We start from the raw sequence: 24,961 nt of genomic DNA, 5'->3' as shown, positions 1-24,961 counted from the left end.
AAAAGTTGAACAGGTAAGCCTGGTTGGAGGGCAAAAATGCATACTGGCAATAGAAAGGTTAAAGGGGTATGACACCTTAGATTGGGTAGAAAAGGGTCCAATGATGAAGTATCAAAGAGCAACCAGGCTGATGGGGAGATAGCTCAGTAGAAGAACACTGTAGATGTGAGGGTTGATGTCCAAACTACATACTACTTTTGGTTTCAGAGAGAAAGAGTGGATGAGGGAGATATGGAAGGAACAGTTGAAGGGTTTAGTAATAACCAGAATGTTGGCACACCCAGAATTTTTAGCATTTTTCTGATAGAGAAGACAAAACTTTGACATTTCTTCTAGAAAATGCTAGGTTATTAAGAATTCAATTAAGAGCTGCAAAGAGACTTCACATGAAACTACGTTTTTAGAACATTTATCTTCTTCTTTGTTGTTGCTGTTGTTCAGTCACTATGCTGTATCCGACTCTTTGTGACCCCATGAACTGCAGCACCCCAGGCTTCCCTGTCCCTCATTATCTCCTGGAGCTTGTTCAAACTCATGTCCACTGAGTCAGTGATGCCATCCAACCATCTCTCATCCTCTGTTGCCCTCTTCTCCTCCTGCCCTCAATCTTTTCCAGCATTACGGACTTTTCCAACGAGTCAGATCTTTGCATCAGGTGGCCATCTACTTCTTAGACTTGGCTATTCACAAGTCAATATAGAGTATCTTGAACTCTATATTCTAGCAGGCAAGAAGTAATAAACAATGTTGGAAAGAAAAGTTGGCGGGGAGAGTTTTTAGACTGAGAGAGTTTAACCCAAGGTAAAAAACTAGCAAGAAACACCAGGAATTCAGCTCAATCTTTGATTCTAACTCTCGTGGTCACAGAAGTCTGGGGATGGGAAATAGGCAACAGTAATATTCTACTCTAATATTACTACTATAACCTGGAGAGAAGTAATGAGAACTTGAACAAAGGCAGAAGCGATAAGAAAAGAGGGAGGATGGATTTCAAAGAAACTGTGGAGGAAGTGTTAATAAGATTTGATATCTGAGTAAATATGGCAGGTAAGAAAGAAGTGTACATCACAATGAATGTGGGGTTTTCCAGAAATGACTCATCACACAGTGCAACTCAGCTGTGGCATCAATGAGATGAATGTATATTCATATGGCATAAGAGAATCAGTTCATAACAACCTGTTTAAATAAAGAAGACCATTATGATACTGAGATTTCAACAAAAAACTTTGTTGTATCAGGCATGATTAAAAAAAACAAAGCAGTAAGGATCTGTGATTTTTTTTCTAGCACCACTCCTCAGAAAGTTCCAACTAGCATGCATGAAAAGTGCAGCCAATTTAGATTAGAGGGTTCCTGGAAAGGATATATCAAGCTTAAATAATTTATAGAAAATAAGAGATTACAGAATATTGGAAACAGGAAAATTATTAAAGATCATTAGTTCAATCATTTCCATTAAAAAAAAATAACTATGTACAGACCACTACAAACATATACAAAAGAGAAGAGCATAGTATAATGAATCTCCACTGACTTAACACCAATTTGATGATTATAAATTTATGGCCAACCTTGTTTCATCTTTTTTCCCAACCCCATGATACCTGTTTCATCCATGAATGTTTTAAGATTGAATCTCTAAAAGATGAGAATTCTTTTAAAAACATAATAATAATATAATTATACATAAAACTTAACAATAGTTTGTTAATACCATAAAATATGCAATTCAGTTCAGTTCAGTTCAGTCGCTCAGTCGTGTCTGACTCTTTGCGACTCCATAAATCGCAGCACACCAGGCTTCCCTGTCCATCACCAACTCCCGGAGTTCACTCAGACTCATGTCCATCAAGTCCATGATGCCATCCAGCCATCTCGTCCTCGGTCATCCCCTTTCCTCCTGCCCCCAATCCCTCCCAGCATCAGAGTCTTTTCCAATGAGTCAACTCTTCACATGAGGTGGCCAAAGTACTGGAGTTTCAGCTTTAGCATCATTCCTTCCAAAGAAATCCCAGGGCTGATCTCCTTCAGAATGGACTGGTTGGATCTCCTTGCAGTCCAAGGGACTCTCAAGAGTCTTATCCAACACCACAGTTCAAAAGCATCAATTCTTCAGTGCTCAGCCTTCTTCACAGTCCAACTCTCACATCCATACATGACCACAGGAAAAACCATAGCCTTGACTAGACTTGACCTTAGTCAGCAAAGTAATGTCTCTGATTTGAATATCTCTCTAGGTTGGTCATAGCTTTCCTTCCAAGGAATAAGAGTCTTTTAATTTCATGGCTGCAATCACCATCTGCAGTGATTTTGGAGCCCCCCAAAATAAAGTCTGACACTGTTTCCACTGTTTCCTCATCTATTTCCCATGAAGTGATGGGACCGGATGCCATGATCTTTGTTTTCTGAATGTTGAGCTTTAAGCCAACTTTTCCACTCTCCACTTTCATCAAGAGGCTATTTAGCTCCTCTTCATTTTCTGCCATAAGGGTGGTGTCATCGGCATATCTGAGGTTATTGATATTTCTCCTGGCAATCTTGATTCCAGCTTGTGCTTCTTCCAGTCCAGCGTTTCTCATGATGTACTCTGCATAGAAGTTAATTAAGCAGGGTGACAATATACAGCCTTGACGTACTCCTTTTCCTGTTTGGAGCCAGTCTGTTGTTCCATGTCCAGTTCAAACTGTTGCTTCCTGACCTGCATACAGGTTTCTCAAGAGGCAGGTCAGGTGGTTTGGTATTCCCTTCTCTTTCAGAATTTTCCACAGTTTATTGTGATCCACACACTCAAAGGCTTTGGCATAGTCAATAAAGCAGAAATAGATGTTTTTCTGGAACTCTCTTGCTTTTTCCATGATCCAGTGGATGTGGGCAATTTGATCTCTGGTTCCTCTGCCTTTTCTAAAACCTGCTTGAACATCAGGAAGTTCAGGGTTCACGTATTGCTGAAGCCTGGCTTTGAGAATTTTGAGCATTACTTTACTAGCGTGTGAGATGAGTGCAATTGTGCAGTAGTTTGAGCATTCTTTGGTATTGCCTTTCTTTGGAATTGGAATGAAAACTGACCTTTTCCAGTCCTGTGGCCACTGCTGAGTTTTCCAAATTTGCTGGCATATTGAGTGCAGCACTTTCACAGCATCATCTTTCAGGATTTGAAATAGCTCCACTGGAATTCCATCACCTCCACTAGCTTTGCTCGTAGTGATGCTTTCCAAGGCTCACTTGACTTCACATTCTAGGATGTCTGGCTCTAGATGACTGATCACACCATCATGATTATCTGGGTTGTGAAGATCTTTTTTGTACAGTTCTTCTGTGTATTCTTGCCACCTCTTCTTAATATCTTCTGCTTCTGTTAGGTCCATACCATTTCTGTCCTTTATCAAGCCCATCTTTGGATGAAATGTTCCCTTGGTATCTCTAATTTTCTTGAAGGGATCTCTAGTCTTTCCCATTCTGTTCTTTTCCTCTATTTCTTTGCATTGATCTTGAAGAAGGTTTTCTTATCTCTTCTTGCTCTTCTCTGGAACTCTGCATTTAGATGCTTATATCTTTCCTTTTCTCCTTTGCTTTTTGTCTCTCTTCTTTTCACAGCTATTTGTAAGGCCTCCCCAGACAGCCATTTTGCTTTTTTGCATTTCTTTTCCATGGGGATGGTCTTGATCCCTGTCTCCTGTACAATGTCACAAACCTCATTCCACAGTTCATCAGGCACTCTATCTATCAGATCTAGGCCCTTCAATCTATTTCTCACTTCCACTGTATAATCATAAGGGATTTGAATTAGGTCATACCTGAATGGTCTAGTGGTTTTCCCTACTTTCTTCAATTTGAGTCTGAATTTGGTAATAAGGTGTTCATGATCTGAGCCACAGTCAGCTCCTGGTCTTGTTTTTGTTGACTGTATAGAGAGCTTCTCCATCTTTGGCTGCAAGAATATAATCAATCTGATTTCAGTGTTGACCATCTAGTGATGTCCATGTGTAGAGTCTTCTCTTGTGTTGTTGGAAGAGGGTGTTTGCTATGACCAGTGCATTTTCTTGGCAAAACTCTATTAGTCTTTGCCCTGCTTCATTCCGCATTCCAAGGCCAAATTTGCCTGTTACTCCAGGTGTTTCTTGACTTCCTACTTTTGCATTCCAGTCCCCTAGAATGAAAAGGACATCTTTTTTGGGTGTTAGTTCTGAAAGGTCTTGTAGGTCTTCATAAAACCATTCAACTTCAGCTTCTTCAGCGTTACTAGTTGGGGCATAGACTTGGATTATGGTAATATTGAATGGTTTGCCTTGGAGACGAACAGAGATCATTCTGTCATTTTTGAGATTGCATCCAAGGACTGCATTTCAGACTCTTTTGTTGACCATGATGGCTACTCCATTTCTTCTGAGGGATTCCTGCCCACAGTAGTAGATATAATGGTCATCTGACTTAAATTCACCCATTCCAATCCATTTTAGTTCCCTAATTCCTAGAATGTTGACGTTCACTCTTGCCATCTCTTGTTTGACCACTTCCAATTTGCCTTGATTCATGGACCTGACATTCTAGGTTCCTATGCAATATTACTCTTTTCAGCATTGGACCTTGCTTCTATCACCAGTCACATCCACAGCTGGGTATTGTTTTTGCTTTGGCTCCATCCCTTCATTCTTTCTGGAGTTATTTCTCCACTGATCTCCAGTAGCATATTGGGTACCTACTGACCTGGGGAGTTCCTCTTTCAGTATCCTATCATTTTGCCTTTTCATACTGTTCATGGGGTTCTCAAGGCAAGAATACTGAAGTGGTTTGCCATTCCCTTCTCCAGTGGACCACATTCTGTCAGACCTCTCCACCATGACCCGCCCGTCTTGGGTTGCCCCATGGGCATGGCTTGGTTTCATTGAGTTAGACAAGGCTGTGGTCCTAGTGTGATTAGATTGACTAGTTTTCTGTGAGTATGGTTTCAGTGTGTCTGCCCTCTGATGCCCTCTTGCAACACCTACCATCTTACTTGGGTTTCTCTTATCTTGGGTGTGGGGTATCTCTTCACAGCTGCTCCAGCAAAGCACAGCCGCTTCTCCTTACCTTGGATGAGGGGTAGCTCCTTACCACCGCCCTTCCTGACCTGCATTGTGGGATGGCTCCTCTAGGCCCTCCTCTGCCCACACAGCCACCGCTCCTCGGGTTGCTCCTCCTGGCTGCCACCCCTGACCTCGGACTTTGGTAGCTCCTCTCCGCCATTCCTGTGCCGTTGCAGCCTGGCACTCTCTGCCGCTGCCCCGACCTCGGACGTGGGGTAACTCCTCTCGGCCGCGCTTAGTGCACCGGGTTGCAGCCGCCCACGCTTAGTGCGCAGGTTGCAGCCGCCCCGCCGGGTCAATTAGCTGTCAACATTTCTCTGTTTCATAATTTCTCTAGAAATGTCTCTGAAACCTTTTTAATCTATAGTTTCCCTTCTCTCTCTCTTTTTTTCAACTTCTCCTGCTAATAAGACAGAAGCCAGGTAATATGTTTGATAAGCTTTCCCACTTTCTGAACTCTGCTGAATGCATCCCAATGATGTCATTTTAAATAGTCACCTGTTTCCTATTTCTCTAGATATAGAGATTTCATCAGGTTCAAGTCCTACTGATTGGGAAGAATCCTCCACAGGTGACGGAGGAATGATGGTCCAACTGACTGATGGTTAGTTCTTTTTTGGTGTGAAAATTCCCTTATTTTTAAAAGATGGCTTAAATTGAAGTCTTCTTGAGGTTAAGTGGGTCACATGTTGGTAGAACAAACTTTCAGTCTTTTGATTCTCACTTCTCAACCCCTTTTATTGTGTTTTATAAGCTCAACATTCAGAAAACGAAGATCATTGCATCTGGTCCCATCACTTCATGAGAAATAGATGGGGAAACAGTGGAAACAGTGTCAGACTTTATTTTGGGGGCTCCAAAATCACTGCAGATGTGACTGCAGCCATGAAATTAAAAGATGCTTACTCCTTGGAAGGAAAGCTATGATCAACCTAGATAGCATATTCAAAAGCAGAGACATTATTTTGCTGACTAAGTTCCGTCTAGTCAAGGCTATGGTTTTTCAAATAGTCATGTATGGATGTGAGAGTTGGATTGTGAAGAAGGCTGAGCGCCGAAGAATTGATGCTTTTGAACTGTGGTGTTGGAGAAGACTCTTGAGAGTCCCTTGGACTGCAAGGAGATCCAACCAGTCCATTCTGAAGGAGATCAGCCCTGGGATTTCTTTGGAAGGAATGATGCTAAAGCTGAAACTCCAGTACTTTGGCCACCTCATGCGAAGAGTTGACTCATTGGAAAAGACTCTGATGCTGGGAGGGATTGGGGGCAGGAGGAGAAGGGGATGATCAAGGATGAGATGGCTGGATGGCATCACGGACTTGATGGACGTGAGTCTGAGTGAACTCCGGGAGTTGGTGATGGACAGGGAGGCCTGGTGTGCTGCGATTCATGGGGTTGCCAAGAGTTGGACACGACTGAGTGACTGAACTGAACTGACCTGATACTATTGACAACTTACTGAGTGATTATATTGTACCAATTAACTCTGCTAGGAATTGCATGAGATGTGGCTGCACCAATTCTCAAAGTTACCCAAGCCCTAAATTCAGAAATCATCCTAATCTTCTCCACTTCTCTTACTTCTACTGAGTCCTATTACTTTTATCTATTTAACATCACTTTTCTTTGCTCCATTCTTTCCATTCCCCACTGCTACTGCTTTAGTTTAGACCTTTACTGTTGCTTTTCTGGACCACTAAAATATCTTCTTGAAGGTCCCCTCCCCCACAACAATCTCACTTCCCTCAATCCACCTCTGCCTTATCAACAAAAGATTTTTCCAAACATCAATTCTAAATATACTGTTTTTCTGCTTTAATCTTTTGGGATTCTCTCATTTCCATGGTGGAGTCATGTGCAGCCTAAGCCCCCTCCCTCATCTGGCCTTTGCCTATCTGACCAACCTCATCTGTCCCTACATCCACTCACTATATTGCAATCTATTGAATCACTGAAGTTTTTTCAATGTGCCAGCAAGGATACATAGCGATAAAAAGTAGACTCTAGAACCTGACTTGACTTTGGTCCTTCAGTTCAGTTGCTCAGTTGTGTCCGACTCTTTGCGACCCCATGAATCGCAGCATGCCAGGCCTCCCTGTGCATCACCAACTCCTGGAGTTCACTCAGACTCATGTCCATCGAGTCAGTGATGGCATCCAGACATCTCATCCTCGGTCATCCCCTTCTCCTCCTGCCCCCAATCCCTCCCAGCAACAGAGTCTTTTCCAATGAGTCAACTCTTCACATGAGGTGGCCAAAGTACTGGAGTTTCAGTTTTAGCATCATTCCTTCCAAAGAAATCCCAGGGCTGATCTTCAGAATGGACTGGTTGGATCTCCTTGCAGTCCAAGCGACTCTCAAGAGTCTTCTCCAACACCACAGTTCAAAAGCATCAATTCTTCAGCGCTCAGCCTTCTTCACAGTCCAACTCTCACATCCATACATGACTATTTGAAAAACCATAGCCTTGACTAGACGGACCTTAGTCGGCAAAGTAATGTCTCTGCTTTTGAATATGCTATCTAGGTTGGTCATAACTTTTCTTCCAAGGAGTAAGCGTCTTTTAATTTCATGGCTGCAGTCACCATCTGCAGTGATTTTGGAGCCCCCAAAATAAAGTCTGACACTGTTTCCACTGTTTCCCCATCTATTTCCCATGAAGTGATGGGACCGGATGCCATGATCTTCGTTTTCTGAATGTTGAGCTTTAAGCCAACTTTTTCAGTCTCCTCTTTCACTTTCATCAAGAGGCATTTTAATTCCTCTTCACTTTCTGCCATAAGGGTGGTGTCATTGGCATATCTGAGGTTATTGATATTTCTCCCGGCAATCTTGATTCCAGCTTGTGTTTCTTCCAGTCCAGCATTTCTCATGATGTATTCTGCATAGAAGTCAAATAAGCAGGGTGACAATATCCAGCCTTGACGTACTCCTTTTCCTATTTGAAACCAGTCTGTTGTTTCATGTCCAGTTCTAACTGTTGCTTCCTCACCTGCATACAGATTTCTTAAGAGGCAGGTCAGGTGGTCTGGTATTCCCATCTCTTTCAGAATTTTCCACAGTTTATTGTGATCCACACAGTCAAAGGCTTTGGCATAGTCAATAAAGCAGAAATAGATGTTTTTCTGGAACTCTCTTGCTTTTTCCATGATCCAGCGGATGTTGACAATTTGATCTCTGGTTCCTCTGCCTTTTCTAAAACCAGCTTGAACATCAGGAAGTTCATCATTCGCGTATTGCTGAAGCCTGGCTTTGAGAATTTTGAGCAATACTTTACTAGCGTGTGAGATGAGTGCAATTGTGCGGTAGTTTGAGCATTCTTTGGTATTGCCTTTCTTTGGGATTGGAATGAAAACTGACCTTTTCCAGATTCCCCCATTTATTAGCCATCTACCCGAAGGCATACTTACCATCCCTGGGCCTCACTTGCCTCATCTGTAGATGGGAATAATCTCATAGAATTGTTTTCTGTGTGATAAGGATAAGTAAAATTGCACAAATGAAGAACTAGCATGAGAGAACTCAGTGAATACTTCATGCTGTTGGTATGTTTTCCATATGTTTCCATATCCTTTAAACTCATTCCCAAGAATGTTTTTTCTCTTCCTTCTTGATAACATCTTATCTATGGATAGTAAATTCCTATTCTGATGTCACAGCCCGGCTCCATTGCTCATTTGTCATTTAGAATTAAAACACCATACAGTCATAGCACCTTTAAACCTTGTATATATCTTGTTGCTCTGCCCCAGATCCATCTACATGAGCATGCATGCTCAGTTGCTCAGTCATGTCCGACTCTGTGACGCCGTGGACTGTGGCCCACTAGGCTCCTATGTCCATGGGATTTTCCAAGGAAGAATACTGGAGTGGGTTGCCATTTCCTCCTCCAGGGGATCTTCCTGACCCAGGGGTTGAACCTGTGTCTCCCACAGTGGAGGCAGATTCTAAAATTTTTAAAGACGAAGACAGAATCTGTCTTGTTTTTGGCTCTCCATCCTGGAACATTTGCTTTCCATTGTCCTGGGTCAGTGGACAGTTTAGTAATTTAAATTTTGGCAAATTGAACTAAGATGAGGTTAAGTTGAATTTTTAGAGCTTATCCAATTGTCTTTACTATGAGTCTATATCTTTTAAACAACTTTTCTAAAACCAAAGACAGTTTATCCAAAGCATTAACAGGGTGACTGGCACATATGCTTAAAACTAGTATTTATTGACTTTTGGTTTCTCAGGTAGACTTCACAGTCAGAGGAAGGTTTAATGACTGGACAAGCAGAATATGCAAGCTATTAAGCTAAGTTTCTCTTTGAAAATTAAAAAATTCAGTACTTTTAGTTTATCAGTTTCTTGTGTGTCTGGTTTCCATGAATCATTTCTATAACAACAGCTCACCCTTGCCAGCTCTAATCATTGTTTTCTATACCCATGGGAAAAAAATTAAATGTGAAAATGAACAGAAAAGAGGTATACAGAAGCCCAGGAATATACACTGAGGTGACATTTCTTATACAACGGAAAAAGACCATATAAGTAGATAGTCTAAAGTGGTTTATTTTACAGAGCAAAAAGTGCAACCTGCTTCTCAGTAGCAGGATTCTCAAAAACTTAGTATAAATTTTATACTCAGCAATATATCTCGGGAAATATATTTTATAAATTCTGACATTTAATTATACCAAATTTATGAGTCACTATTTGAATATATAAAATAATTGATTTTAGAGTATTAATTGCTTATTAGCTCCTGTCTTTTATTATTCAGTTTCTTTTTCTTTTTTTTCTAAACTAATCATGTAGGATTGTATCTGATTACAGTAAGTTTTCCTTCCTTTCACCATAGTGAAAATTTGTATAATTATGAAAATTTTAAATAGTTAAATCTCTTGCTATTTATTTTAATTCAAATCCAGCATATTTTTATATATATTCAGAACTCAAACTATTCATCTTCCTCTTAACCTTCAATTAAATTCCACAATGCAAACCTCTTGGCACTAGAACCACAGTTCATGTTTATTCAACTGAGCTTGTGTCTTGAAAGAGTGTGGAAGTTTGGGAGTTTTCTGGTGAGAATCCACATTCTGACATCACTTTGGCCATGACAGTGATTGGCTGTGGGAAGGCAAAAAAGAGTTTATAGCCCACAAGAGCAAGTGAATGAGTGAGTGAGAGAGCAGAGAGAGTATTCAATCTGTGTCACTCACTCCTGGGAGCCTGCCTTCCCACTCCAGGACTGCAAAAGGTAAGGTTTAATATAACAACGTCATTGTCTTATAAATCAGACACTGCATTTCACATCTCTGGGCGTGGTTTTGAACATTCTATTTAAATATAGATATTAACACATTGTAGAGAATTGCTATGTAATCGAACACTTGTTTATCATTAAACTAGTACCTCAGGTTTTAGATTCTTTTGAAAAGGCTAAGTTTATTAAGCTATGCTTGTAAATAAGCTCTTATTATTATATACATTAACTAGAAAATTATGCTTTCTACTTTCTATCTCTGTACCTTACAGATAACTGTTTTTACTCATTCTAATGCATTCAAGGTAACCTAACTGGAATACTATTTTGCATTTATAAATGTGCCTCAATGTATGTTGATTTCTCCATCAGTTGCCTAGTCTGTACTTCAGTTATAAACAATATTTTCCAAAATGTATATTTGGTTTCAAAGTGTTAACATCTTATAGCTCTAAAATCCGAATGGAAAAATGCATAGTACTAGGGAAATAAATGATGCTGTTAGTTTATCATACTCTTCCCAATAAAAACTTGCAATTAGATTATCAAAACAATCCTTTAAAATTTTTTGAATTGTTGTCTGGGTTAGTAGTGGGCACTATAGAGGTCTTTTGCTCTTGATGAATCACAAAGTAAATAAAATGAGATTTATGTAGGCAGCCGATTGCTGCCTAGGTGAGTCACTTGGTTCTTTTTATATTATTCCTGTTATATTTTCACCTAGTTGTTTTTAAGGTTTGTTATGAGAAATTTTATACTCCAAAATCTTTCTACAGTTCTATGTATTTCCATTTTTAGCTCTTTAAGATATTGTAATTATTCCAACTCTTTTCATAAAGCTACAGAGCAGTAATCTTCCTGTTTGTTGGTGGGCTCCATCAAGAATGGCCAAATTCAAAGTATTATTCAGAGAACCTCAATAGCAATGAAAGCTTCTTAAACAGACAAGTCCCCTTCAGGGGAAAGTCTCTTTATTCTCATGTGGCCATCAAGAACTAAAGTAGACAGGACTGTGAGCAAGTTAACAAGCAACAAAATCAAAGACCCACTCCACCACAAAGACAGGTGACAGAGGACGCAAGACAGCTTTTCCAGGCCTCTGTCCTTCCCCTGTGTAATGTTTATTTTAGCTTCAGATACTCAATAAGGATGTGATAAATCATGACCAGGATGATAAAATGCAGAATCTATTTTCAGATATAGTATATGACATGGATTTCATACCTTTTAAATATTACTTCTCCCAGTGTATTTATGGGGAAATTCTGATCATCATTACATACTGCTCTTAAACATTGCCCAAGCTGTCACTCTGGAGGAGAACTCTCTCAGTTAAGTGTGTTGGTGGCTTTCAGCAAAGTTTGTCCAACTTTTATTAAATTAGGATTTTTATCAAACAGAATAAAATTAGGATAGGATTTCACGATTGCTCTCCTTTGCCTGTGAGAAATCTATGTGGAACTGAGATCTTTGCAAGGCTGCAAACCCCATGACTGCTTACAAAACTACTCCTATTCTGAGAGTTGCATCTTCTATTCCTCCATAGAATTGACATGACTATCACCCTGACCCTGGAAAGGCCCACGTCCATTCCATAACAATCTCCCACACCAGTGATTATAAGCTTAAATGGAACTGGAGAACAATGTAATTTGAGGAAATTTGCCTCTGATATCCCAAGATGAACTCTGATAACTTTTCTCATAGATTCTTCCTTAAACGTGGATGTTAGGGTGCTACACGTTGTGAGAATGATATTTCACATATCATGGATTTTTCACACATAAAAATTCAAGTATTCTAAGATATCCATGGAAAAATGGCTTTTAGTCTTTATAATACAAACAAACTTTTAGTTTAAAAGCTATATAGATGCTGGAAAGAGCCTGTAGGATAACTGGCATAAAAGTAATCATTCAAATGTATTCCAATTTTTCCTTAGTTTTTAATTATAAACAAAACAAACAGGTCACATAACTACACCAGTTGGTGTTCCATGTCAATGGTATTATAAGGCCTTCTCACCCCAATGTGAAACACACTAAACATTCAAACTCTGGCAGTGATGAAATGGATATTCATTTACAAGTCAGATCAGATAGGTTAAAACCAAATATGGAACTCATGATTATTCAAATAGATGGATAAAGTCTATCTTCTACCACTTACATAGAAGGAACAATTTTAAAACAAAAGCAGAAATTTGGTCCTAGTTAGTCAAAACTTTAATTGGACAAAAAATGAAAATTAAATACATCTCCTAGTATGTGAAGTATGTGAAGAAAAGGTACATTCTTAGTTTTACTCATTAACTTTACCACTTCATTAATTCCAGAAGCAATCACCAAAATGAAGACGGTTTTAATTTTGCTCAGCATTTTGGGAATGGCCTGTGCTCTTTCCGTAAGTTCTTTACTAAAAACCTATAGTTATTTCCATTTTTTGTCTTTTGATATTAAAGAGAGAATATATAGTAATTGATTGCTCTTTTAAACAGATGAAAAATTTGCATCAAAGAGCCAAATTAGAGGATTCTGAAGAAAATGGGGTAATTAATTTTAGCATAATTCCTTGGTTTGACTACACTTACTCTAGATTTATTGTACATGAAATATGAATATATCATTTATTGTGTTCATGCAGGTATTTAAGTACAGGCCCCGATACTATCTTTATAAGCATGCCTACTTTTATCCTGCTCTAAAACGATTTGCAGTTCAAGTAAGTATAAAAATTAATTTTTTCTCACTCCTTATAATTGAAAAGGGATTGAATTTAACTACAAAACACCTAAATTCAACTCTCACTGAAATTCAGCCAGAAAGACCACTTGCTAAAGCAGTCTGTTTTTAATATAATAAAGTTTATTCCCAAGTTTTCTTATAAAGCAGAGCTATACACACACACAGAATAAACTCATCTGGGCCCAGTCTAGAATGATATAATGAAAGCATACGCCATGGAAGATCGACTTCAGGTGTTTTTGACTAATTCACTGACAAAGTGGACAATTTTATCAGTTGTTGACATTTAAGTCAGTGATGCAGCCACGAACTGCCATTTTATAGTGGATTCAATACTGTCATATAGCTGTTTTATATCCAATTATACATAGAGTCCTTTAATTTAGGGGGAAATGAGTTCATAAACAACAAAGACCATTACAAAATTCCTGATAATCTACGGTTTGCTGAAGATTTTCTTAACCTTTGACCTGTGTAATTCACTAGAATAAGAATGGCTCAAGAATGCAAAGGAAAGAGAGAAATTCATGAAGCGAACTAAAAAACTTGTGAGAAAAACAAAACATTCTTAAAATTTGTAAACATACAAAAAATAACTAACCACTAAAAATAAGAGTTTCTGTTTATACTGGGTTACTACCTGTGAAGAGGGTTCTGAAAACTAGAGGGTGTGGTGCTGATTTTAAATAGACAACAAACCAGCATTGTGCTATTTTTATTACTATACAGTTTGGGTTCAGGGCACCAATTATGCACCATCTGACCCAGGACTTCTGAGACACTAAAAGCAGTCAGGACGCCGAAAACTATGCCTCAGCACAGTGGCTTGGCATAACATCCTGCCATATGTTGAGCTAACCCATTTCTAACTCATACAATGATAGGAAATGATCATTTTAAAGTATTTCTAGCACCATAATAATTATGGGGAATGTGTGTAGCCGCAGAAATATGAGCATGGTTGATACAAGCATTGTGGGTTTTCAGAACTGCCTTCCATTCTTTGGTTTGCCCATAAATAACAGTGCTCATTTGAAATTTCGTTGTCTTTCTTAAACTAAATGATAATACATTCAAATTTTGGACCACTTCTTCAACTTTTCTAAAATACCATATACTTAGAGATATTCCTATCTAGAAAATTTTACAGATATATACATGTGGTCCAATTCAAATGTCCACACTGAAAAGATATTAGGAAAGGTTATATTTTTCCTTGTTGATAGACCCAAACTTCATAGATTTTTAAGCAGATCTTTAATATTCAAAATTGCTACAGACTGTATGCAGTAGAATTTGTAAAATATTTGTAGAATTTGTAAATAAGAGAGTTGTTTTAAAATAGAATTCATAACACAACATTGTAAATCAACTATACTCCAACAAAAATTTTTTTAAAAAGAAAAGCTAAATTAATTAAATAAGTAAAATAGAATCCAATAAACTATATCTCGCAATCTAACAGTCTGAGCTAGTATCGATGATCTACTGTTCCACTTCACAATGTTTGATTTCCAAGATGTTTCTCCTTGCATGTCTATTTATATGCTTCCATAGCTCTTAATTATTCATTTTCTTAAGTCTATTAAGTATTTAGTACCCAGATTATCACCCCCAAAATCATTAATCTTCGTTGACTTTGAAATTCATGTTATATTCAGATGGAATCTTTGTTTATATATAATCATTTCCAAAATACCAATATGCATGAAATATATTGATTGCCAGGCTGTCAACCTATTGCAGTTTATCTGCTTGGCTATAGAAATGGAAGTATAAATAAGGTTGATACCCTAAGCATTTTTAATTGAGGAAACTTTTTTATGATTAAAACATTTGATTAGTGTGTGAACTCTTAGAAAGCAAGGACTTTATCTTATATTTCTTTTATCAGACTCATCTCAGTTATCACAGTACTTGACATGGAAAAACTGCCCATATTTCCAACTTCTTCTCTTGCTATAATTCTGATTATCAGTACAACATCTGGAATGTGTCTTCTGGAATTGAATAAATCCAGTAAGGATAGAGTTTGGAAGGAGTATATGAAAAACTTCCAGGAGGATCTGTAGGACTTAGTAACAACTTGGTAATAAGGCCTAACTGAAAGAAAGGGAAATAAAAAAATGCTGAGGCTTCAAGGCATTTCAAGCAGTTTTTAAATTGTCCTTAAATACTAATTGAAGAGTGATGTGGTTGAAGTAGAATGAAAGCTAGGGGTGAGGAAGCTTGTAAAATGATGAAAACACTCCCACTGAGTATGATTTCAACGCCTTTGAAATTTTTGTACCTTGAAATTTTTGTACCTTGTTTTATGTCCCTGGATAAGTTCCAGAGTCTCCTGGTTTATAGTCTGTGGGAACTTGAATAGAATTTTTATCCTGCTGTTGTATGAAAATTGAATAAATCTTAATTACATTAAAAAAACCACTCCTGCTGAGACAAAAAATGCTACACAAATAAACTGTTCTCTCTCTATATAACTTAACTAACAAATAGAAATAGTTTCAATAGAACCTTACGCTTTTTTCACCTCTGGGCTAGGGAAGGCACAGCCATTAAGGTCATGGCAGTAGAAGAGTCAGTCTAATCATTCTCTTTTCCACCCAAGGTTTTTCTTGGCTCAAGGGGAGAAGCATTCCTTTTCTTGGGTGTATGGCATGGCCACCTGAAGAATGAGCCCAACAGGCAGAGACCTGAGCAGTATTGGGACATAAATATTCCCTCAACTGATCTCTCACCCTAAGGTTCTTCTATAGCTATGTTTTCTAAGACCCACCGTACTTCACAAGTCACCAGAATCAGAGATAAATTTGCAGGGCAGAAAATGATAGAATCTTATGTTGGGTTTTTACTTATACCAAGGAGAAATAGTGGTTGCAGAAAAAGAAGGAAAATTCAATTGGGATTAGCATTTCCTTTTAAAAAGTAGCAAAGTTGGGACTTCTCTGGTGGCCCAGTGGCTAAGACTCTGGACTCCCAATGCAGGAGGCCTGCGTTCAATCCCTGGTCAGGGAACTAGGCCCTACATGCCACAACTAAGAACTGTAAATATAAATAAATACATAAATATAAAAATAAATATTTTAAAAAACATAGCAAAGCTCATTAACTTTTATATAGACTCTTTGGTTTAATTTATTCTCATTCAATATTGAGCTTTCTAGAGAAATGGTACTCATAAATTTCCTAAATAGGTAAATTAATTTCTCTTCTTATATAACATATCTCTTGTATGAATTTTTCTCTCATAAAGTTTTATAGACACACATACACTTCAATTTAGGAATGGCTTTAATTAGATTAAAAGGTACTAAAATTATATGCAAATTTAATTTCAAGTCAAAGTCTAATTTAAATTCACCAGGAGAGCTCTTCATTTAAGAAAATCATCCAGGTGGTGCTACTGATAAAGAATCTGCCTGCAGTGCAGGAGAAATGGAGACACTGGTTAGATACCTAGGTTGCGAAGAGCTCCTGAAGGAGGGCGTGGCTACCCGCTCCAGTATTCTTGCCTGGAGAATCCCATGGACAGAGGAACCTGGCAGGCTGCAGTCCATAGGGTCGCACAGAGTCAGACACGACTGAAGCGACTTAGCACACAACAACTTATATTTTGTAATAAGTCTAATTATCATTTCATTCATATTTTATAAAGAAAATGAAACAATGATATCTATGTTATAGCTTAAGATTTGCCCTGAACTGGTTGGAGAATTCAGCCATTGTGAGCTTCAGATTCCTACTCTGTGAAATAAAAAAATCAGACTAGATAATCCTCTCATTCTCTCAGAGCTAAGTCATTCTGCCATTCATTGCTCTAGTTTTGACATACAAAATGTTTCAACATATTGTCAATACTTTCGAAGTTAAAAATGGAGCATTGCAAAGCATATCTTGGTCACTGTAAAATTCCCCTTTTTCTCTAACCTTGTTTTGTATATGTCTAGTTGCCTCATATCTTTCTCACAGTAGCTGAGAACTGTTCTAAGTAAATAAATATATATGTACATATATGCATATGTGTATGAATTCATGTATACATATTTTTTAGAGCAGTAGTGACTCATCTGAAGAAAATGGAAATGGTGATAGCTCAGAAGAGGAGGAGGAAGAAGAGGTAAGGAATTTCTGCAGTCTTTCTTTTTTCCCCCCATAACAAACCAGGCAGCACAAAATAAATAAATAGGAAACTAGTTTCCTGTAACTTAGACTCAGCAAATAGCCATTGCCAGCTTACCAACTGCCCCCAGTCTTCTATTTTGGAGAAGGGGGGGTATTATTTAAATTAAGATGAACTAAAACAACCTGTTTAAAACACTATTACAGTTTGGGGTTAAAGTTGACTGTAAGTGGTTCATGAATACAAAAGTATCTCCATTTTAAGTGGAAGAAATGTTGATTCTGAAAAAAAGGAAGAAAGCATTATGTACATTTATGGATGGACAGAGGGTGATGGTAAAAGATAAATACATAATAATCCTAAACTTAGTGCAATACTTGTTTTATGTATTGCACTAAGTTTATAAGGACCGAACTTTAAAAATTCAATTTGATGAGTGGGTAGTATAAGAAAGTTAGATTCTCTACAGTGTTACTGTGATTCATCTGCCTTTTTTTTTTTTTATGTTTATTTATTTATGGTTGTGCTCGATCTTTGTTGCTGTGTGCAGGCTTTCTCTAGTTGTGAGTGGGGCTACTCCAGTTGCAGTGCTCGGGTTTCTCATTGCGGTGAGCAGGCTCAGTAGTTGTGGCCCATGGGCTTAGTTGCCCTGTGGCACGTGGAATCCTCCCAGACCAGGGATTGAACCTGTGTCCCCTGAAATGGCAGGCAGATTCTTAACCACTGGACCACCAGGGAAGTGCCTCATCTGCCTTTCTTGACTCACACAGTAGGGTTGTTCTTTTTAATTGGAATTTCATATGTCTTTTTGTCTAATAACAAAATTCATGTCCTTGCAGAAATGCAAATCAAGATGTAGAAATATCTTCCTATACAGTACTACAAATTAGTGTAGTTCATGGCTAAAATTCATCTACATAACCTGGAAATTGTACTAACATGTTTACAGCTGACATCCTTGCCCATGCAGACTACTATTTAGGTACATTTTCCTGGAGAGTCAATTATAGCTCTCCACTGGTTTGAGAACCTTCTAAATTCAGGTATTCTTAGGTGCTATTTATGAAGGGACAATGACAGTCCAAAATGGATCATGGATAAATGTCTACTATCCTGAAAACAAAGTGGTGTGGGAACTTTAAAAGTGACAAATAATTAGTTTAATTTTTTAAACCATAAAATAACATTTTCAGTACCATAATTTAAACCCAATAGCTTTTAAAGGAAGACCTTACAAGAATGTCAAGCCATTACCAGGAAAAATGCCACCCATTGCCTGGAGTTCCACATACTAATCTTATACAAGAACTAAGCTAGGGTAATCCATTTAACTACAGCTGTTTGCTGTACAGTGACTGTAAAATTGCCTTACCAACTAGATTTCCCAATTGGATTGCATACCTTTTGGCAATGGTTCTTCATTTGTTGTAATGGTGGTTGAGATGGAGGAAGATTAAGAGTCCTTCAGGACTCTGATGAAATCTCACCTACTCAAAATTTTCCCAACAGTCTGTGAACATTTCTAGTTCTCTCAGAACTTATCTGCAAACTCCCCATGATCCAGGACACTTGAGACCACAGGTTACAACCCCTGCTTTGAGGATGAACAGTGTTGTAATCTCTTTTGCATCTCTTCATGCTGCCCAGCTCAGTTTCTTATACATATTTAGTGCCAAGTCAATATTTGGTGGTTTGGTTTTAGAACTTCAGAGGAATAAATGCTCTAAAGACCATTCATTCAAAGTGATAATGAGAAGCGGTGTGAATAACACTTTTAGTCTTCCATCCTGAAGAGAATTTAGAACTTCTTTTTTCCCCATCTCTTCTCTAAAATTTCATTGGCAATTTAGGTTAAATACAGAGTCCCCAGGAATTGTATTCCCAGGAACAGGTGCTTAGGCATATTTTCTACTTGATGATCATACATTTTTTCCCCTCTCCTGAATTATCCAGTCTCATATTTTAGAAGTTTTATTGACACATTGGCTTCCGTTGTGGCTCAGCTGGTAAAGAATCAGACTGCAATGTTGGAGACTTGGGTTCGATCCCTGGGTTGAGAAGACCCCCGGAGAAGGGAAAGGCTACCCACTCCAGTATTCTGGCCTGGAGAATTCCATGAACTATAGTCCATGGGGTCACAGAGTCAGACACGACTGAGTGACTTTCACTTTCAATATACATAACACAATTATCATAAGTTTGTAGATGATTGAAATTTCAGAAATCAAACACTTTAAGTATTACCCAGAACCTACAGAAAAAGCAGCACATGCATTGTATTCCATTCCATTCATTAACCAACCCCCACCAAGGGCAAATGCTAGGATGACTCCTACCAGAAGGATTGTTTTTGCTCTGTGTTTCATTCATATACACACATATATGTATGGAATCATGCAGCATTTACTCTTTTACATGTAGCCTCTTTCACTCTCAGCTTCAGAGACTGACCCATATGATTCTGTAGTTGTAAACCATTTGTTCTCAATATCAGTATTTCATCATGTCTGTGTATCACAATGTGCTAACCTTCTGTTGATGGGCAGTTAAGGAGTTTTCAGATTTGGCCTGCAACCAAAGAGTGCTGCTGTGAATGTTCTAGTACTCCTTCTGGTGAACATATGCATTCATTTCTGGAGGCCACTTTACCTGGACATGAAATGTGAATGTTGAAAGGTCTGCATATACTCATCCCGAGGAGATGTCACCAATAGCTTCCCACAGCCGAGATACTAATATAAACTCCCACTCTCCCTATAGGAGCATTCCATCAACTCTACATTCTCATCCACACATGTTTCTTTCAGTCCTTTTAGTCATTCTAGCGGGTTAATAGTACACTCAAGGACAAATGACTGCTAATTTTTTATTCACAAAGATATTTGAGGCCTAGGGCTTCCCTGGTGGCTCCGATGGCAAAGAATTCATCTGCAATGCAGGAGACCTGGGTTTGATCCCTGGGTCAGGAAGAGCCTCTGGAGAAGGAAATGGCTCTCTACTCCAATATTCTTGCCTGGAGAATTCCATGGACAGAGGAGCCTGGCAGGCTATAGTCCATGGGGTTGCAAAGAGTTGAACATGACGGAGCCAGTAACACACATCCATCCATCAAAAGTTTGACCTACTTTCCTTTTTAAGTCATTGCAGCAGGACAACCTTCAATAAAGTACCAGAAAAAGAAAGCGTGTTGCAGGAGAAAATAGAGAATCCTGCGAATTGGGAGTCTGGGTCTGTGGTCACGCCCCTGCTGCTAATGACCTGCCATGTCTTTGACCTCATGCTAGTCATTTGTCCCACTGAACCTCAGTTTTTTCACTTGTGAAACAAGCGTGAAGGACCCAATCTGTATATATTCCTACCCAAAAGAGCTTTCCTCTTTCTCCCCTAAAAGGTTTTGTCTCTTGGACTAAAGCATATAAACATGAAAAAGTAAATAAACAGTATGATGTTTGTGGAATATTTGACAAAGTTAGCTTGGAGACTGTTTTGAGGTGGACTCTAGTAGTCCCAAGCATTCACTGAAACAGTAAAATTTACATATCTATGAAACAGACATAGTTTGTTTTAGTAATAAGAAAAGCTAAATGTGGCTTTTGTTTGTTTGTTTTGAAGTCTTAAAATATAAGATGCCTAAAGTTATCCTAACATATAATCTCTTTTAAAATGTATTGAAATAAATTCACTTTTCTAGTACTCATTTAAACTAAATAAATTCTCTATGTATGAATTCCTGACTTTCAATACTAGCTATGAATTACTTTGGGAGATTAACTCAGTCAACAGTTTATTGCCTAACAACATGGAGTAAAGACAGAACAGTAAAATACTGAAGATGATAAAAATATCCATGAAGGAGTAGTGATTTTTAGAAAACATCTTCCTACAATAACATAATACATCAGTAAGAATTCATTGGAGTGTTCAGTTTCTTCATTTCACAGAAAAATCATGGAATCTTTTGAATACTGCACATAGCTCAGAACTGGTTTATATGTTAGCAGATGGAGTTTGAATTTAATTATTTCTTTTTCTTTAAATACTCTTGAAAGTAAATGAAATACATTCACTTTTTTCTTATAGTACATAAGACATGCAGTTAACTTGTTTGAAGAGAGGAGGTTCTATATAAAAAAAAAAAAATTCCTTAAAAACATCCTAGATTTAGTGTGGGCAATTCACATAAATCCTCCTCCTCATCAAAAAATCATCACAGTACAACAAAAGGGCTCAATTTTTCTTTTAGGTAGAAAGAGATACTTTCATCATTCACCATAAGACTTTCATTAATCATTTAATTTATCTCAGCTCACTTTCCTTTTCTAAAGAGTATAAGTAATAATCTTACCTTACAAGGCTGCTCTAGGGAATAAGAAAATGAGTCTAAATTTCTCAGCTTATTTGTCAGCAATACAATAATTAATGTACTATTATGTCATTGTAGTTATTAATAAGACTTCAAGAGCCTAAGCTATATATGGTATGATACCATATAGTCAGATGTGCTGTAATTATTACATAAATACTTTGAATTGATTAAGTAGAATACAGAAATATCTAAAACACACCATAGTGAGGTAAATAGGGAGAAAATACTTTGAATTCCAAGCAGTGAGAACTGCAACTGGCATAAGAAGAAGCAGAGGTGTCAACACTGGGCAACCAGATGGCTGAGGGAACCATCAGCCATTGTTATTTTCCCAATAGTGGTTCATCACTCCAACAGATGTTGAGTTAACTTTCAGCTAAAACAATTTTTTCTGGCTCTGGACATTTTCAACAGGAGACTTCAAATGAAGAAGGAAACAATGGAGGGAATGAAGATTCTGATGAAAATGAAGACGAAGAATCAGAGGCTGAGAACACCACCTTTTCCACTACCACACTTGGCTATGGAGAGGAGATTACACCTGGAACTGGAGACATAGGTCTAGCTGCCATCCGGCTTCCCAAGAAGGTAACAGTTCCTCCAAAATGTTCAATCTGCTTTCCTTTCTTTACTGAAGTCTGGGGTTATCCTGACACTATTCCTATAGTATTTTATATTCTCTTCATTAACTTGATGAAAAAGTAAGAGCAGGTACAATATCCCTGTTTACAAATAAATAAGGAGAGATCTCTTCCCAGGCAAGATCTCTTCCCATGTTCTTGCACTGACTTTTCAACATCATCACAGAAGACTAAGGCCAAGCATCTTAGCAATGGATAAAAAGTGCTGAGAGATACCATTGCATTTCTGGGAAGAGGTTTCCAAGGCAGAGAAAGTGGGTAGCAAAGTTATAGGAAGCATCTCCCACAGAAAAGACTTATCAAGTGGCTTTTTCTCCATCAGCATCCAATGACAAAGGTATTAATTCTGAATTTAAAACCTCCACCAGTTCTTCTGTAAGTTAAACTGTTTTCAATTCAAAATTACATGTAGTACAAAGATGTCAGTACAGAAAGCTTGTGTTGGATGAAACAATGGCCTTAAGTTTTATGTTTTTCACACCTAGATTTGAATTCTTTCAAACTCTTCCTTATAGGCTGGGGCTACAGGAAAGAAGGCTACAAAAGAGGATGAGAGTGATGAAGAAGAAGAGGAAGAAGACGAGGAAGAAAATGAGGCAGAAGTGGATGATAATGAGCAAGGCATAAATGGCACCACCAGCAACAGTACAGAGGCAGACAACGGCCATGGCAGCAGTGGTGGGGATAATGGAGAGGAAGGAGGCGAAGAAGACAGTGTCACTGAAGCCAGCACAGAAGGAATCACAGTGGCTGGAGAGACCACTACTTCTCCAAATGGCTGGTTTAAAGCTACAACCCCACCCCAGGAGATCTATGGGACCACCCCACCACCGTTTGGGAAAACCACCACCCCTGGGGAGTATGAACAAACAGGCACCAATGAGTACGACAATGGGTATGAAATCTACGAAAGTGAGAATGGAGATCCTCGTGGGGACAGTTATCGAGCCTATGAGGATGAGTATAGCTACTATAAAGGGCGTGGCTATGACAGCTATGACGGTCAAGATTACTACAGCCACCAGTGAAGGCCCAGACTGGGATGAGTTCACCCATTCTGGGATTTTGTGTGGCTACCGTTTTCAAAGTTCAACTCAGGAAGGTGCAATATAACAAATGTGCATTTTATAATATGGAATGGTGCTACTGTTCCAAAGTGGTTTTCTATAATTGTTTCTGCAAGTAATGGGCTTCTTATTGCTTTTCCCTACTATGTTATTGGAAGGTCGTAAATCAGGGCCTTTCATCAAGTGGTAAACCAATGCATGAGATAGTGTGTGATTGAGTATTTTGAGGTTGTAATCCTATAAACAGTAATTTTAATGTGTTTCCACTAACTGCTAAAACATATTCTGTGCAAGAGCTGCTTCTTAGAAGAGATTAGATTCACTAACATTAGTGACACTGTATACAATAAATGTGTAGTTCTTTAATCACACTATCTGTCACTGTATATTAGGTTTAATTATCACTGTCATGTATTTTTATGTGACCTGTATGTATATTGTATCTATGGATTTTATCACAAATAAAAATGCAACCCTTCAGATGTGTTATAATTAAGAAGAAAAATGAGAGATTCGGGATGGAAAAAGGTGAGACCAGAGGGAGGACAATTCAGCTAAAGGACAAAAGTTTTTGCTATGGTTTAAAACTCAGAAAGACTATAGACATTTTCTCATGGATAAATGAACTTGACTAAGATTTTGACATGTTTGTGGGCAGGGTCAGCCATGTATATCAAGATAAACAGCTTTTATTACACTTGCCAGATTTTATAAATAAAAATGTAGGATACCTAAATTTGAATTTCAGATAAATAATGAGTAACTCATTAGTATAAGTATGTGCCATGCAATATTTGGCCTTTGTGAACTATTTGGGACATATTTGTACTAAATGAATGATTTATTATTTGAAATTTAAGTTTAATTGAATGTCCTGTGTTATATCTGGCAACCCCATACCTATTTGATTTGGTTTTAGGTAGGGTAGGGGTGCGATGAGGTAGAAAACTCTTACACATATGTCAACCCATCATCTCCTAACTTTTTATTATTAAAAAAAGCAAGCTTCAGAAAGGTTGGGTAACTAGTACATAAGCACCTAGATTCACCAATGGTTAATATTTTGCCGATTTATCTCTATTTCTGTGTGCCTATCTTCATATGTGTATATATTTTTGTTGTTCAGTCACTCAGTTTTGTTCGACTATTTGCAACCCCATGGACTGCAGCATGTCAGGCTTCACACAAACATATATACTTTGCCAAACCATTAAAGAGTGATTGAAGACATCATGGAATCATAATGCTTCACCCTTAAATACTTTAGCATTTAGTATTAGAACAAGGAATTCTCCTATATAGCTGTCATTCTCATTCTCAAGAAATTCAACATAAATATGCTAATATTTTCTAATACACAGTCCATATTCAAATTTTCCCAATGATTCCCATAATATCATTTATTGCTAACTCAGTAAATTCTCACAAAATCAGGTCTTACTGTCATCGCCAATATTATTGACAAACAGGCTGAGGAACAAAGAGGTTAAGCAGCTTGTACCAGATCATTATGGCAAAACTGAAGTTAAGACATAGATAGTCTAGCTTTAGGATTTGTTTCTTAACCATTAGCCTATGTTCATCAGGAATGCTATATTCATTAGTGTGTATTCATTAGGAATGGATGTTAAGCCACAAGTGGGCAGAAAATCTTTAATCATGAGGGTCTGTTGAACAAATAAGCCTTGTTCTCTATCACAAAT

General features: G+C 38.0%; 1 protein-coding gene across 1 annotated transcript; it reads left to right on the top strand.

Annotated features, from left to right (window-relative positions):
* Positions 1–10,231: 10,231 nt before the first annotated feature.
* On the top strand, positions 10,232–24,274 carry LOC120861959 (integrin binding sialoprotein). The gene is made up of 7 exons (XM_040237895.1): positions 10,232–10,311; positions 12,653–12,720; positions 12,815–12,865; positions 12,961–13,038; positions 17,116–17,181; positions 21,965–22,138; positions 22,707–24,274. Exons 2-7 carry the CDS (start codon positions 12,667–12,669, stop codon positions 23,217–23,219), a joined length of 936 nt encoding a protein of 311 aa, XP_040093829.1. The 5' UTR covers positions 10,232–10,311; positions 12,653–12,666; the 3' UTR covers positions 23,220–24,274.
* Positions 24,275–24,961: the final 687 nt, after the last annotated feature.

Source organism: Oryx dammah, unplaced genomic scaffold (assembly GCF_014754425.2).
Source record: "Oryx dammah isolate SB20612 unplaced genomic scaffold, SCBI_Odam_1.1 HiC_scaffold_3, whole genome shotgun sequence".
Taxonomy (NCBI): Eukaryota; Metazoa; Chordata; class Mammalia; order Artiodactyla; family Bovidae; genus Oryx; species Oryx dammah.
Note: the sequence above shows the minus strand (reverse complement) of the source record. Positions and strands in the feature narration are given on the sequence as shown.

Coding starts and splice junctions, on each gene's coding strand:
- LOC120861959 (XM_040237895.1), top strand. CDS start 12,667: ATGAAGACGGTTTTAATTTTGCTCAGCATTTTGGGAATGGCCTGTGCT. Junction 12,721..12,814: donor GAATGGCCTGTGCTCTTTCC/GTAAGTTCTTTA, acceptor TCTTTTAAACAG/ATGAAAAATTTGCATCAAAG. Junction 17,182..21,964: donor AAGAGGAGGAGGAAGAAGAG/GTAAGGAATTTC, acceptor CATTTTCAACAG/GAGACTTCAAATGAAGAAGG.